At 43.5% G+C, this 16,404-nt stretch overlaps 1 protein-coding gene across 1 annotated transcript in view; it reads left to right on the top strand.

The window, feature by feature from the left end:
- RHCE (Rh blood group CcEe antigens) overlaps nt 1–15,517 on the top strand; it is a 31,759-nt gene extending 16,242 nt beyond the window's left edge. Inside the window, exons 4-10 of the mRNA XM_054571750.1 lie at nt 98–245; nt 1,020–1,186; nt 2,683–2,820; nt 5,348–5,478; nt 7,575–7,651; nt 10,954–11,027; nt 15,421–15,517. Coding sequence (XP_054427725.1) covers nt 98–245; nt 1,020–1,186; nt 2,683–2,820; nt 5,348–5,478; nt 7,575–7,651; nt 10,954–11,027; nt 15,421–15,447 — 762 coding nt within the window. The 3' untranslated portion in view covers nt 15,448–15,517. The remainder of the gene's footprint in view (nt 1–97; nt 246–1,019; nt 1,187–2,682; nt 2,821–5,347; nt 5,479–7,574; nt 7,652–10,953; nt 11,028–15,420) is intronic.
- Nucleotides 15,518–16,404: the final 887 nt, after the last annotated feature.

Below are 16,404 nucleotides of genomic sequence, written 5' to 3'. Positions count from 1 at the left end.
CTCAGAACTTTCTCCAAGAAACTGGGGGAGGTGAGAGGAGGTTTGCCCATGGGCAGAGGATACCGACACTTACTGTTCCCTCTGGGTTTTGTTGCAGATGGACGACCACTTAAGCATGATGCACATCCATGTGTTCGCGGCCTATTTTGGGATCACTGTGGCCTGGTGCTTCTCAAGACCTCTGCCCAAGGGAGCGGAGGAGAAAGATCAGAGGGCAACAAGCCCCAGTTTGTTTGCCATGCTGGGTAAGGACAAGGCGGGTGGATGGTTTCGCACCTGGAGTGAGCAAGAGGCTCCAAAAGGCTCTGCAGAAAATTTCCCCTTCACTGACCTGCCCTGGGTGTCTGAGGCCCCTCTACAATGACATTTCTTCAAGTGGTGTTTGATGAAGGCAGACCTTTGAAAGAAGCCTTTCTGCTCTAGGATCCTCTCTTCATTCATATCCAAATGAGGGGAGACACTCCCTACATTTAAATTTAATTAAGTTTATCCAACCTCTTGGGCCTCAACTTAAAGGAGGGAATTGGACAAGTGAAGAAAGTAGGGTCCCCCCTACACTGAAGTGGAGGAAGGATGAGGGGTGGGAACAGAACAGTAATAATGGTGTATTTTGAAAAGATGCGGTGAAAATGACGAACTCAGACTGCTGGGAGGGGCTTAGAGGAAGTCAGCCAGTGACCTTGACAGCAGGCAACTGAATATCAGGCCATGGGGCTGAATGAAAGCAGCAAGTTAAGTGTTTAAAATAAGCATTTGGCCATCACAAGGCTAGGGTCAGAAGGCCTGGGATTTGGTGATCTCAAATCTCAGGGCCTTAGTTTCCTTGCCTGTGAAGTATGTTAGACAGGCCCCACCAACTTTAGATTTCAGAAAGAACACGACTTGCCCAAAGTCACGTAGCTAGAGAGTGATGAAGCTGAGATTTGCCAGCTCCGGGATTCTCCTGCCTGAAGTCTGCGGAGGCTCAGGCTTTGGAGCAGGCGTGCTGGTTCTGGCCCATGACCATCTCTGGCCCCCAGGCACCCTCTTCTTGTGGATGTTCTGGCCGAGTTTCAACTCCATGCTGCTGACAACAGAAGCCGAAAGGAAGAATGCTGTGCTCAACACCTACTATGCTCTTGCAGTCAGCGCGGTAACGGCCATCTCCCTGTCGGCCTTGGCTCACCCGCAAGGGAAGATCAACATGGTGAGAAGGGGAGCTGCTCCTCGGGCAGCACTTGGGTCTTCTAGGCCCAGCACACATATTCGCGCCTGCGTCTCCCAGCACCAGCCCATGGTTCGGGAAAGGGTACGCTTGGTGATGGAGCCCTGCCTCCTGCGTCATGGAGCGTCAGGAAGAGCGCTAGGTTGTAAAATGGGCACTGGAACTTAGGAGACTGTGCAATGACTAAAGGCTTACTGGTGGGGGTGGGGAGGGTGGGGAGGGTGGGAGATGGTGACTAAGTCATCAGCGTTGACATCTAACAGACCCAGGTTTGAACCCCGTTTCCGCTAGCTACTAAAGCAGGCCGCCATGAGCAAGAGGCGGCCGAGAAAAAACTAGAATAGAATTAGTCAATATTTCCCCTTCCCCCAAGAAATTTCAAGGTTGGAATGATAAAAAGCAGAAGTAAAGAAGTATGTTAACCTAGCTCCTTGGCCTTGGTTAAGCCACTTAAATTTTGTATGTAAAGTGTTTCTTATGTGTAAGCGCTGGACAAACATTAGCTGCTATTATCAATGGAGCCGGGCCGATTGTGTGTGAGTTTTGAGTGGGGAGAGATGGTGAGGGCGTAGTGCTAAAGACAAAACAAGTTCCCATGATGATCAGGACATGCAGTCAGCCAGCCAGAGTAGTAGGGAAAAGTCTAGACAGACAGTGGGGCCTGAAATAGAGAGAATGTGGCCATGCATGGCAGGTTAAGAGTACTAAGGAGGAGTAGGTGTCCCCACAATTGAGCTCCACGGTGACAAGGAGTCTAGGATCAGACGAAGTGGGGTCATCCTGGGAGGCAGGTTTGGCCATCAGAGCAGGGAAGCCCAGAGGCTGGTCTGAGGGCCCAGAGCTCCTAGACCTGGTTATTGTTGAGAGGCGCAGGGGTAAGAAGTGTAAGAGAAGGCAAAGCCCAGTTCTAGAGGAGTGAAGGACATAGCAGAGATGCGCTTTTGCACCCAGTTTGCTGGGTCCAGTCATACAGGGTGGCATAGGCATGAAGTAGCCAAAGAAAAAACAATAACAAAGGCTTTTATTTACTGAGTGTTAACTTGCATTCCACATCAGGCTCTGGGTTAAGGGTTTTATGTGTGGTAACTCATTTACTCCTTACAATAACCTGCATTAAGCAGGTATAATCAGAACCCCATTCTTCTGGAGGAAAGTTGAAGCACTGGGCTGTCCAGTGCCCAAGAACACATCACTAATGAGTGTGAGGGTGGCCGAATGCTGAGTAATTATCCCCTCAAGCTGATTCCCTAAATGCCTCGCAGTCAGGGCGACTGCTCCCTGAGCCTGAGAAGTGGGGTGAGGTAAAACCAATGACAAAGGCCGGGTAGTCCGGACGGAGGGGAGTGGGTGGTTTCAGGGTCAGTGAAGCAGGGAGGACATTAGAGTGCTGCCTGACTGCCAGTTTGATGAGGAACTTTGGGCAAGATGCTGTCCTCTCTGTGCCTCACTTCATTCACCCACATGCTTTTTCTTTGCAGACTCATATCCACAATGCAGTGCTGGCAGGAGGTGTGGCTGTGGGTGCCCCGAGTCAACTGATTTCTTCCCCTTGGCTTGCCATGGTGCTGGGCTTCATGGCTGCGCTGATCACCATTGGGGGAGCCAAATGCCTGCCGGTAAGGAGCTGGGCAACTATCACCCTTTGCTTTGTCTTAGACCAGAAGGACCCTGGAACCACGGTGGGCCACCATATGGTACAATGGACTGCATTAGACAGGTGTTGGCACTCTCTCCGTTTGGCTTCAAAGCTCAGGGGAGGAACCCACCCAGTTTGGATGGTACATTTGTCAGGATCTGAGGAGCAAGTCACAAAACCCATTCAAGCTTGCTCACACATAAGGGAGAGTTTGTTATAAGGCTCCTGGGATGTCATGGAACCCAAGGACAGGAATGCTGCTGGGAACTCAGGAATAGCTGACACCGGGGATGGGAGCATGTTGTGGGGAACCCAAAAAATCCCTGATCTTCTTTCTTTGTTTTACCTGACTATCTGCTTTATGGTCTCTGTAGACTTCCTTTCTGTTCTCCTACTGCTATTCCGGGTGGTGGAATGTAGTCTCTGTCTTCACAAAAGCAGCTGGATAGCATCTCTTGGCCCTAATTCCAAATTCTTTGAAGAGGGGGCTCATTGGCCTAACTTAGATCATGTGCCCGTCTTTGGCCGGGGTGGGAGGTGGGGCATGTCGTACATATATGGTTTCTGCCCATGAACCATGAGAACAGGTGTGGGAAGGGCAGCACCCAGAAGAAAGATGGGCAGGACCCAGAATCCAGGTCATGTCCACTTCTGATTATTTAGTTCTTCTTCTAAGCGGATAGATTTTTCTTCCTGCAATGTTCAATAGGCACAGATAATACCAAAATATTTTATTATAGCCAATTTTTTATGTCACACTTATAACAGAAATGTTTAGGAACAACAAATCTTCATGGGTTTGAAGACTTGCTGGAGAATAAAGGAATACACTTTTGGGTGGCACAGGAAGTTAAATTTGATTGATAGTGGATATACTGAGGGAGGCAGTTTCAACTCCAGGAAGAACTTACCCACAATTTGATTTGAGCAAAGATGGGACAGTCCGCTTTTCATCTTTGGAATGAGAACAGATGTCTTCTATCTCTTCTGGCTTTGAGGCCCTGTAATGAAAGGGGGAAGCGCACAGCAAAAAATGCCTAAGTTATTATCAGGCTTAGAGTCCATCATTTTCTGTGCTTCGGTTTCCTTGACTGTATCACTGGGGGAACGAGTCAAAGATGATTCAAGCCCTGGCCGGTGTAGTTCAGTTACTTGGAGCTTTGTCCCATAAATCAAAAGATTGCGAGTTTGATTCCCAGTCAGGGCACCTGCCTAGGTTGCAGGTTGAGTCCCCTGTTGGGGCGACTGATTGATGTTTTTCTCTTGCATCAATGTTTCTCTCCTTCTCTCTCTCCCTCCCTTCTCCTCTTTCTAAAATCAATAAGCATGACCTTGGGTGAGAATTTTTTTTTTAAAGGGTAAGTCACTCATTCATTCATTCATTAATGCATTCATTCATCACATATGTTTTAACATTTATCCTACTTCCCAAGCTATAGTAGCATGGAAAAAAAAATGGACAAATAAGCACAACTCAGTGCGATAACTGCTCCAGGAGCACATCTAAGCCAACCAGAGATGGGCCAGGAAATTCTTCCCAGAGCAGAGGATGTCTCAGCTGAGCACTGACAGATAACTAACATCAGTCAGGTCAAAAAGTGGGAAGTGTATTCCAGGGAGAAGGCACATTGTGTTCAAAGACTCAACAGTGAGAAGAGCCCAGCCAGGAAACAGAAAGATGTTGTCATGGCTGAAGTACTGGGTTCACCTGGGAGAATGGTGGGACCAGAGTCTTGAGAAATGGCAGGTGTTCAGGTACATCTCCTGAGCTAGTTGAGGAGTCTGGAATTTTATTTGGAAGACAATGAGGAGCCTAAGGCAGGAACTAGCCTAATCAAATTCTCAATTGTATCTGTGGGCTCACAGCCATCTGGGAGGCTAAGTGGTGAGGTGGAGGATCACTGAATGGGAGTCTGAAGGTGTGGTCAGATTCTTTTCTTCTGATTTTCATTCGAATCAGCCATGTTGTCTTTGGGATAGCAGTTAAGTTGGGACTAGACCAGTAGGTCTCCATCAGCTCCCAGGGACATCTGACAATATCTGGAGACATTCTTGGTTGACACACTGGATTGGGGATGCTACTGGCATCTAGAGGGTACAGGCCAAAGATGCTGCTAAACATCTGATAATGCACAGGACAGCCCTCTCACATCACAGAATTATAGCCCAAAATGTGAGTAGTACCTGGGCTAGATTCTTGCTTCTCAAAGTGTGGTCTGTGGGTCAACAGCACTGGCATTCCTTGGACTTTGTTGGAAATGCAGAATCTCGGGCCCCAGAACGACTAAATCTGACTCTGTAGTTTAACAAGCTCCCCAGGTGATGTGAGCGCACAGTCAAATCTGAGAAGTGGGGTGTGTGTGTGTGTGTGTGTGTGTGTGTGTGTTTTGGTAAGCCCAAAAGCCCATCCCTTTTTGGTGGCCCTGGATGCCAAGGATCTGTGAAAAGGGTAGGTAGGAAATGCCAGTCTCACATGTACATTGGCTTATAATAACATTTGTCCCCAGTTGTGTTTTGGCCGCATGCTGAACATCCATGACACTAGCGGTGTGCTCTACACCTTTGGCTTGCCGGGTCTGCTTGGAGGGATCACCAACATCATCCTGATACTTGATGCAAACTGGACCAAAACTTTCATGTGAGTCACTTGCCTCACCCTCTTAATTCCCCCAACTAACTCAGGACAAAATGTGCCCAGAGCCCTTAGCTGGAGTGCATGTGTTCAGGGCTAGGTACTCAGGAGACCACAGTCTCCTGAGTATTTGTTGGCCAATATTATTCAGAAATTCTGCCCAGCCCCTAACTTGCATAGAGTCACCACCTCTTCAGGCCACTTCTTTCCAAAGGGGGAAGCCTAGGTGCAAGACACAGGCAGATAGTCTTGAGGCTCTCCAAAAGCACATGGAGCAGGGGAATCGGGCCTAAGCCAGCTGAGTCCATTTTTCAATCTCTGATGGTGTAGGTCATGGTGAAGAGTGTGCCGTGAAGTCAGACTTGTCTTGACCTCTTACTAGCTGGGCATGCTGCCTAACTTCTCCGAGCCTCAGTCACCCAGTTGTAAATGAAGATAATGATAATACTTCCTCTCACAGGGTTGTTGGAGGCTGCCCAGGTCAGGAACCATGTGGTTAAGAGGATTTAATAAGTTAATACAGGAGAATGTGAGGTACTCTCCCAAAGTGTTGGCAAAAGATTCAAATTCATTAGATAGATGGTGTAAGCCAAATTCTGCTCATGCGTTGCCAACCTGCAACATCTGGACCACTTGTCCTTTTAGGTCCCAAGTTCTGTGATTCTGTGGCTCGCCCAGAGCAGTGGCTTTCAACAGCATCAGCATCAACTGGGAATTAGTTAGAAATGCAAATTCTAATGTCAGGGGCATCACTTTGTAAAGTATATGACTGCCCAACCTCTATGCTATCCATCTGAAACTAATATAAAATAACATTGAATGTAAACTGTGATTGAAAAATGAGTACTAAGTAGACAAATTACAGAATCTAAGAAAACACAGTTAAAATAAGTGTTCCATTGTGTGAATACAACACAATTTATTGATCCATTATTGATGACCATTTGGGTAGTTTCTAGTTTGGAACTATTATGAACATTCTAGTATTGCTGCTATAAACATTCTAACACTTTTTGGGGGAACATACAGATAGAACTTCTAGGGAATATATACCTAGAAGAAAAATTCTTGGATCATACAGTATTGATATATCCACTTTAGTGGATACTACCAGTTTTCCACTTGTGGTTTGAGCCAATCTATACACAAGAGTTCCCTTTATCCCATATATTCTCTCACACTCCATATTTTCCTTCCTTTATATGTTAGCCATAAACCATCAAACTTAGTGTTTGAATTTTAATTTCCCTAATGATTAAGTGGAGCACTTTCCATGTGCTTTTAGGACCTTTGAGTATTTTTTTTCTTTTGAAATGTTTATTCAAATTTTTCTGCCCATTTTTCTATTGTGTCATTTTGTCTTTTTCTTACTGATTTGTAGGAATTCCTTATATGTTCTGAATATAGATCCTGTGTCAGATATATGTATTGTGAATACCTTCTTCTACTTTGTGGGTTACCTTTCACTTTCTTACTGGTGTCTTTGGATGAACAGTTCTTAATTTTAATACAGTCCAATTTATAATTGTTCTCTTTATGTTTAGCTCTTGTATGTCCTATTTAAGAAATCTTTGCCTACTGCAAAGTCATGTAAATGTCCTCCCAGGTCCGCTTAATTATTTCAAGTGAAGTCCTGGCGTTGCCTTAAAGGCGAGTGAACAGAGAAGCATGTTCAAGCGGGGGAGGGCAGGGAAGATGGATCTGATAACCAAACTGTACCCCTCCTTGACTTGATCTTCAATTGCCTAATGAGGAAACACTGGACTCTGAGATGTTAAATGACTTTCCCAGGGTCACGCAACTAGTGACAGAACTGGGACTTGTACTTGGCTTTTCTAACTCCTAGTCCGGTTCATTATCCACGGGCTCTGAGGATTAAAGTAAGCCAAAGAGGGGCTTGGAATTCCCCCTTCCCCTCCTTCATGTCAGTCAGCGTGGCTTCGCGGGAGAATGACAGGGAAATGTACCACCAGAAAGAGGATACTTTTTTTCTTGATGGCCGTTCTTGACAGTGTCACTACTCATGCAAGTAGTGCTTTTTGTCCCCACAACCTCTGCAGCCTGATACCTGAATGTGACTATCTTTGCTTTGTCATTTCTAGGTTCTACCAGGAGCTCATCAGCACTGGGGCACTCAGCTTGTCTATAGCCATGGGTCTAGCAGCTGGTCTCCTGACAGGTCAGTGTGAGCTCACCCTCCCGCCACTGCCCAGGCACGAGGCCCAGTTCCTAGAGCATCGGCCCCATGGCTGGATGTGTACGAACCCATCTGCCCCCTTTGAACCAACCTCCTCAGCTCCAGCCAAATGAGGCAAAGCTCAGACTTTGATTAAAAAACAAACAAATACAGAATCACATCATTTTAGAATTGGAAAGGCCCTCAGGGGTCACCTGCAATAGGTGTGGTCTCTGAGGGCCAGGGAAAGGAAGAGACTGTCCTGAGGTTGCAAGGAGGAATGAGTGGTGGCAATGCATTGCAGTCCCTTAACACCAGAGCTGGTGATTTCATTCAATTTTGTACAGAAGGCCAAGGAAATCCCTATGCCAAAATGCTTACATTATATTCCCCAAGGATATCCATAATGTTATTTAGTTCAACAAATATTTATTCAATATCTACTATGAGCCAGACACTATTCTTAGGCACTAGGGACACCGCAATGAATAAAACAATTCCCTGATCGCCTGGAGCTAACATTCTATTTGATAATAAATAGACAAATAAATGCTTACTGTGTAAGATGGTATAAGTGCTATGAAGAGAAATAAATCAGGCTGAGGGAACTAGAATCAGTGTGAGGGTGGGCTGTTCTTTTGGAAGTGTGGTAAGGGAAGCCCTATCAAGTAAGTTGACCTTTAAGCAGAGACCTGAATGGAAAGAAGGAAGGAGACATACGATGACGACCTTATTGTGGAGAAGAGCAGTCCACAAGAAGGATCATCAAGTGCAAAGGCCCTGAGGCAGAAGCATACTTTGTATGTTTGGGGAACAACAAGGAGGTCAATGCGGCTGACATGGATGGAGTGACAGGGAGGGCGGCAGGGGTTGAGAACAGAGTAGTAGCAAGGAGGCAGGTCACGCTGAAAGGGAGAAAGCCATTGGCGATCGTTAGAGGATCGAAGTATGTTTTTGCTCCTGCAATATGGCAGAACAGCAAAGAATCTTAATTTGCCAACATTATATGCCAGGTGAAAATATGTATTCTGTTCAGAAGTGTTGACTTTTATTCTGTAAGTGAGCTCTTTTCTTGATTAGACACTCATATATTGTGTCCCTAAGCAGGGAGTGGATGCCAAACAAGAGTGGCATCAAGAATAAAGTGGCATCGTACCACTTTACTTTCTCTAGGTTTAGCTGGCTTCTCTACATAAGGAAAAGATTATGGTAACGAATCATTTGGCTTCCTTTCAGCTCTGAAATATGTATGAAGGTACTTTTTGGAGTTACCTGGGTAATTTTAGAGAGTGAGATTGTCTAAAATTACCTTAATGTATCACTTGACCTCAGCTTTGACAGAGTCTGAGGTGATTAATTAAAAACAGATGAATGAACAAAGAAAAAAACAAGAAAGAGAAAAAAATAAAGAACACACACAAAAGCAAAAACAAAAAGCAAATGAAAAAACTGCCTTCCTCCATAAGTTTACATTCTATCCTGGGTAGGGCTGTCAGATTTAGCAAATGAAAGTATAAGTTAGTCATTTTTAAAAAATCCAAAATTAGCTGAGCATCTTGTATTCTATCTGGCAACCCTGTACCTGGGCTGTTTCATCATTTACCTAAATTAGTCACTGTATTCCCAAAGTGACACTGACTTGCACTGTCTTCTAAAGGATCTAGGGGTGGAGAATTCCTTATACTTAAGAGAAGAGCGAAAATGGCATCTATACTATTCCTTTAAGAGTTAAAACCAATGAGCTTTCCTCCTTACATGTTGCTTTGGACGTGAAGGAACTGGTGATTAAAAAGAACTTGGACAACAGAAGGGGAAAGTGGCCCCAAGCAGCCAAAATAGCACCAAATTGCCTCATGAAAGCCAAGCATTTTACTTGTCAAGAGACTCCATTATCCAAGGTCTGTCTATACTATTTAAGGAACAATCCCATCAAGTATAGTTGTTGGGTTTCCAGTTCAGGAACATTAGAAATAGCAGATTGAAGGCGGGGTTCGTTCCAAGAGGTAAGGCACCCTAGTAAGTTAGAAGTGAAAGCGAAGAGCCTCACAGAGGAAAAGAAATTCTTAAAATCAGACACAAGAAAACACAAAAATCTTGGGCTGCAGAAGAGCAGACCAACAGCCCTCCACAGCTATACACCTTCTCTGCGTTATAGAGCAATTTTATAAGTTGATGTTCCTAGCAAAGTTTTAAAAAGTCTAAATGTGTTCAGTGGTGATTCGTAAGACAAGAAATACAATATGGGTTCATGTATTTAGATGGATTTTCATTAGGGATGTGTAAGCCTCATCTATCTGGAAAATTCATGTAGGTGATAGAGATCATTTCTGAGTAATTCTAGCTAATTGCACCTTACCTGCCAATATCAGTTAAAAACATGCACAATAAAAGGAAATATGAATATGAACATACCTACTCTTGTTAACCTTACTATTGAATACATTGGAACCACTCATCATTAAAAATACACAGATAAGCCCTGGCTGGTGTGGCTCAGTGGATTTAGTGCCAGCCTGTGAACCAAAGGGTCACTGATTTGATTCCCAGTCAGGGCACATGCCTGGGTTGTGGGCCTGGTCCCCAGTTGGGAGCACACAAGAGGCAACCACACATTGATGTTTCTCTCCCTCTCTTTCTATCTCCCTTGCCCTCTCTCTCTAAAAATAAATAAATAGAATTTTAAAAAAGATTAAAAAATACACAGATAAATCTATGAATGGCATTTCCCTGTTTCATGTGAAAGGTAAATTTTCCTTTCATGTCTCCTGGGAAATTTTGCAGACTTTGTGCAGCTAGGAGGATGCATAGGACCAAGCAGAGGCTGGACAGGTGAAAAGGACAGGCACAAAAGCAAATTGTTATAAACTACTTTCCTAACTACACAAGTGGAATCTTAAGCTGCAGTTGGCAGGAGTTTATTGGACCTACAAGGGTGCCTACATTGAGTCGCTCTCCATGGTAGTTCCTGCGTTTTAAACGGAGAAGATTTTAAGTGGGGACATTGTCTGATAGGACCTTTCCATTCCATCTTGGGAAGCATGTCAGATCGATTGTTATCCTATACCTCTCAGTATAACCTTAATCTTTTGGAAATAATTGTTCTGGCCAGTTCCTGTTAAAAGATGTCTATGGAATTAATTAAGCTAGTCCAGGAAGAACAGTGCTTCAGTTTGTCTGTCTCCTGGCCATGGAAGAAAGTGAGAGTTCTGTTCAGATACCATAGTAGACATATGATATTTGTATTAATTTTGAGATGACAAATGCTGTGCTCCAAATGTTTAACATTTACTTATGAATTTAAACAGGTTTACTCTTAAACCTCAAAATATGGAGAGCACCTCATGTGGCTAAATATTTTGATGACCAAGCTTTCTGGGAGGTAAGAATTTTTTAACCTATTAATGTCATAGATTTTGAGTGAATGAACGTAGAAAGATATCCGGGCATACATGTTAATTTGGTGTTTATGAGAGTAAGATAAAAACAAATGAGAAGGAAGTAAAGAGCATGGAAGGAGAGGCAAATCCGTGATGTGCATGTGTGTGTAGGAGGGGAGCGGAGGGGAGGGAGGCAGCAAAGGTTACCGTTTCCCTGATGCCTCAGAGTCACTGAAGGCCAGGGACAAGACAACTGACTCTTGACACACTTCTCTCCACCTGGAGTCATCGAAGTGGGCAAAGAGTTTGATGTAAACGTGCTTCAATCCCGAATGCAAGAGCCAAAGGACCTCAAAGGTCAGCAAGTATAATCTCCTCATTTGACAGATGCTCAGAGTGGAGACAAGTTCTCACACTGATCGAGTAGCAGAACGGAATCTAAAACAACTCTTCTACATTATAGCCGTTGGACACAAGAAAACTTGTAGCACAGAAGTCTGGGGTCATTTAGCCAAGAGACATAGAGCTCAAACAAGTCACCTGCTACTGAGAGTGTCTGTGTTACGTTGCTGCATTTGTTGTCATGACTGGGCTAGACACTGTCACCCCACTGCCCTCCTTTCTTTGACCTACACACATAGTTCATAAAGCATTCTGATGTCCCTTTAGGTAATCTCCCGATCCAAGCCAAGGTTGGCTGGACAAGCAGGGATCTATTATGTTGCCTGTTACAAATGGGAAGTTAATTTGGTCAACAGAGGTCAAGCTAATGCCCAGCATCATACTTGGTGAGTGGCAGAGGCAAGACCTGAGACCAGGCCTTCAGAGTCCCGGGCATATCCTTGCTCCATCCGCATGCTGCTAACACTGAACACTAAAGGGACAGTGAACCACCTTTATTATGGCCCTTGACATTTTTGTCTGTGGGGGCAAAACAGAGAGAGCCTGCCCCTTCTCTCCTCCTTTGTCTCCTTCCTCTTCTTCTTTTCCAAAGAGCTTTACGTGGTATAAAAGGCAATTAACTACACATATTTAAAGTCTACAACTTGATACATTTAAATCAGTTCTACACCCACGAAAACCATCATGACAATCAAGATAACAAATATCCATCACTACCAGTTATTTTCTCCTGCCTCTTTGGAACTACCCCATTTCTACCCCACCCCATCCCACCCCCAGGCAACCACTGACCTGCTTTCCACCTCGATAGACCAGTATGCGTTTTCTATAAATTTATATAAATGGAACCATAAGGTATATACTCTTCATCTGGCTTCTTTCACTCAGCATTATTCTGACAGTCATTCACGTTGTGTGTAACCTGCCTCATCTTGCACCAGCTTCTCTCTACAGTCATTTGTTCTTGGCTTTTCCCAACAGCCAGTCTCTTCCAATGCCCTGCAAGTGTTCTTACCCTTTTAGCAGAAGGAGGGTAATTTAGTGAAAGGAGTCAGAAAACTGGTTTAATCCACCCATTCATTCCATAAGTATTTATTGGGCAACTATTACATAATACCAAGCAGTCTGCTAATCAACCAGGAATACCACAATCAGGACAAGTACCCAGCTCAGTTACTTGAGTTACAATACATATTTGCTGCATAAATGAAAGAAATCCAGGGCACCCCACCTAACACTAGCCACTGCAGCATCGGAATGCATACCAGATATGAGAAGTCCTGGATTCTAGTCACTGCTCTACAAGGTATCATGGAGGCAAGTTCCTCACCTTCTCTCACTGGTAAAATAAGAATAGTAATCTTTGTTCTACCTCATTGGGTTGTTTGAAAATCAAAGGAGATAATAACATCTATAACTACAATACATTTGCTAAATTGCAAACCACCATGTGAATGTGAAAGTTTATTACTAGGTATTTAGCCAAACACAAAGGAACATTTAAGCGTAACCATAACAGCTATCTTTTTGTTGTTGTTGTTGCAAGCCTACTGTTTCCAATTTTGTGCCAGATGCTTTTAACATTATCTGATTTTATCTTTGTAACAACCCTGCACAAGAGTGTTTCCATCTTAGAGATGAGGAGTAACTAAATGTCTTAAATGACAGAGGTAGGAAGTGGAATGGGAGGAATTTGAATTGGTGTCCATTTGGCTCCCAGGACACAGTGTGTGTGTGGTGGGGGACACCTACTGGAGAACTATTTCTCCCCCCAATATTCTGATTTCCTTTCTTACAGCTGAGTATAAGCATTTATTCAGCAGTATAACAGTTATAGCTTGCACTTGAAAAGCCAAATATCCATTGAAGAGGCAAGAATTTCAAACTTCCAAAGCTGATAAATCCAGGGTGTGTGTTTGTTTGTTTGTTTTTTGTTTTGTAAACCACCCAGAAACACACTTAAACTTTACTGAATGCACTTATTGCATTTTATAAAACCAGACTTCTTCCGGGGGTGGAAGGAACACACCTGTTCCTGGTTGTCCAGGCCATGCCTGGCACTCGCTAGGATGGGGCACCCATCTCATCCTTAGATGGTGTTGGTAAGATGCACTTGTTCATTCACTTATTCCATTAAAGGTATTACCTAAAATGTGACAGAGACCTCATATGAAGAGCTGGAGAGACAAAGCTGTGTAAAGTTATAGGTCTCAAGGAGCTGCGTGCATCAATTCCATCTTCCTGTAGATTACAGATGATCCTAACTCATGTACTGACTTACAAAAATGCAATTTCTAACACAACTTTTCATGTGCTTTCACTAAGAGAATAAATTGATTCCTTCAACTCTTTATTTCAATTTAATAAACCATGGACCTTGCCTTCTGAAGCACAAGGACCCCTGATGCCCACTTATTAAAATTATTTCCACAGTTACCTTTTCTGAAGAGAGAAACCCTTTTTTGCAGGACCGCCATGGATAAGCCTCTGCTCTGAGTATTGCGTGGGGGTATAAGTAGAGAAACTAGCGCTTTAACTACTTTCGAGGACTGGCTCTTTACATGTGCACAGCTCGATCTATTAAGTACTAAGAGTGATCCTGGCAGCAGCTGCTGGAAGAATTAGAGGAGGGAGAGGTCATGAGTTTGGGGAGGTCAGAGAAAATGGAACTTGGAGTCACGCTGGATTTGGCCAACCGGCACGAAGCCAAAGGCATTGCCAGAGGAATGTTGAGAGCAAGAACAGGAGAGGCATGAAGCAACCTAGCTCAGCAGGGAGTGGGTGAAAAGGATGAAAGTTGGGCAGGAGCTCCTTGAGGCATCCTGCGGGCAGCTGGAAGCTGCCTAAGGTTTCTGTGGGGAAGATTATGCAGTAAAATGAGTGTTCTAGAGTTGAGTACAATGATGTGATGAAGCACATGAGATGGATTCTGAATGTGCTGAAGATCCTCCATCTGAATAAGTATTTGCAGTTTTTTAAAAATAATGTTATTGCCAAGAAATATAAACACCACCACTGTTTTGGCACACACAAAAAAAGTGACAAATGTGTTAAGAGTGTCTCCTGCTGTTTTATGCAAAATTCTCAAAACCAAGCCTTGTCACCCTGGTGTCGCCCCTGCTTCTGATTGAAAATAAATGTTCTACACACAGTAAGCGTCCAACATATGCTTGTTCAACCAAAGTGAGAGCTCACTCTTAAGGCAGAGTAGGAAAACAGATGAGGGGCCTGCCAATGGCTCCTTCTCTCTCGGAGTGGCCCAATGCACAGCACTGTTCTGGGAGGCAGATCTGAATTCTAGTCCTACCCAGCTCACCCCTGGTAGGCTGGTGCCCTCAGGCAAGCCACTTCTCTGGGACTCTGTTTCCTTATTTGTAAAATGAGATCAAATTCTGCATTCTGGATTCAGGCAGATCTAGGTTCTGCCACCTCTAGTTGGGTGAAATGTTAGCAGTGACCCATAGAAAGCACCCCACATCTGTTAGCTACTCTGAGTTTCAATTCTAGAATTCTGTAGTCCAAACAACTCAATGAGCAGCTATGTTGTACTACGGCGTAACTGAAGAATTCAGGATATATTCAACTTGCAGAAGATCCAAAGGAGACCTAAGAACAATCTTCAAACACTTAGAATAACTGTCATGCAGAAGAAAAAAAGATTTTTTTCTATACTTTTCCAAAGACTGTACCTAGGCCCAGTGGGTAATGTGGTGTAAATTAACAATTTGAACTGCCTGGAAAATGGAATGAACTCCTTTAAATGGTAGTTGAGTCCATTGTCACCAGAGGTGTTCAAATAAAGCCAGGTGGCTATTTAGTAACAATCTATATGAAGAACTATACAAAACGAGATCTGTCTAGAGGCTCTTTCAGTTCAGATTTTGAGACATGTTGGTCAACATACATTTCAAAAGATCAAGCCAGAATCAATGTGTATACAAATTTTGAGTAGAGGTTTCATCTGTAATAAAAATGTTTGCTTTGCTTTTACAGTTTCCTCATTTGGCTGTTGGATTTTAAGCAAGAGCATCCAAGAAAAACAAGGCCTGTTCCAAGAGAGCTTCCTTCCTCCATTGCCCACATTTTTTTGTGTGTGTGCAATACTCATTACTGCAATCTCCTCACATATAACAAAATATGGTGAGAGATAGATTTGCTATTAAAAATAAAAAACTGAAAACTTGTTTAAGTGGTAAACTCGTAAGTTTTAAATAAATATTTTGGCTTCATTAAAAATGATGCTATGGGTATTTTCTTGGGTGCAAGTATATAAAATTTAGGTTTTGGTTCAATTTTACTGACAATTCTTAGATTCTTTTTCATGCTTCATAAAGTATCTTATCCAGTTAACTCTTGTCTACACCAGCAGAGCAGATAAAAAGCAGGGAAAAATTAAAAACTCATTTATATTTAGTTCTTGCAGACATCATGCTTTTATTCCAGCAATTTCCAAGGTAGATCTTATTCCCTGAGTGCATTCTGAATTTAACTGTGGGGAAAGGTACCACGGTCAGTTGTGGAGGTACACTGCCTCAACATTAAAAATCTAGTTCCGTCCCTTTAAGGAAATCACCTAAATTTCCATAGTCCGAGTTCTCTCATCTGTTAAAAGAGGTAGACTTCACCCCCTAAGGTCCCCTCCAATTCTCACATCCTACAGATCTAAAAACTTACCATGACTGATTTGCTGAAGGGTAACAGCAATAGTTATCTCTTCGAGTAGTATCTAGATGCCCAGGCCGTGTTCAAAACATACTATATACGGGGAGCTAACTATGGTTGATATGGAAAAAGAGATGTAAATCATCTGAAAGATAGTTTGCGTTTAATGAAGGGCTAATTGTAAGTTTTATGAAAGAAAACATTTCAAGCTGTCGTTCTGAAGAACATGTATCCCATAGCTAGCCAGTTCCTTAAAAAAAAAAAATTCCCATTTCACCAAGGTGGGAAGCCTGGGGGACGGCAGAGTTCCAAAGA

This window comes from Pteronotus mesoamericanus, unplaced genomic scaffold (genome assembly GCF_021234165.1).
Source record: "Pteronotus mesoamericanus isolate MK-2021 breed Mesoamerican mustached bat unplaced genomic scaffold, CSHL_Meso_final contig_221, whole genome shotgun sequence".
Classification (NCBI taxonomy): Eukaryota; Metazoa; Chordata; class Mammalia; order Chiroptera; family Mormoopidae; genus Pteronotus; species Pteronotus mesoamericanus.
Note: the sequence above shows the minus strand (reverse complement) of the source record. Positions and strands in the feature narration are given on the sequence as shown.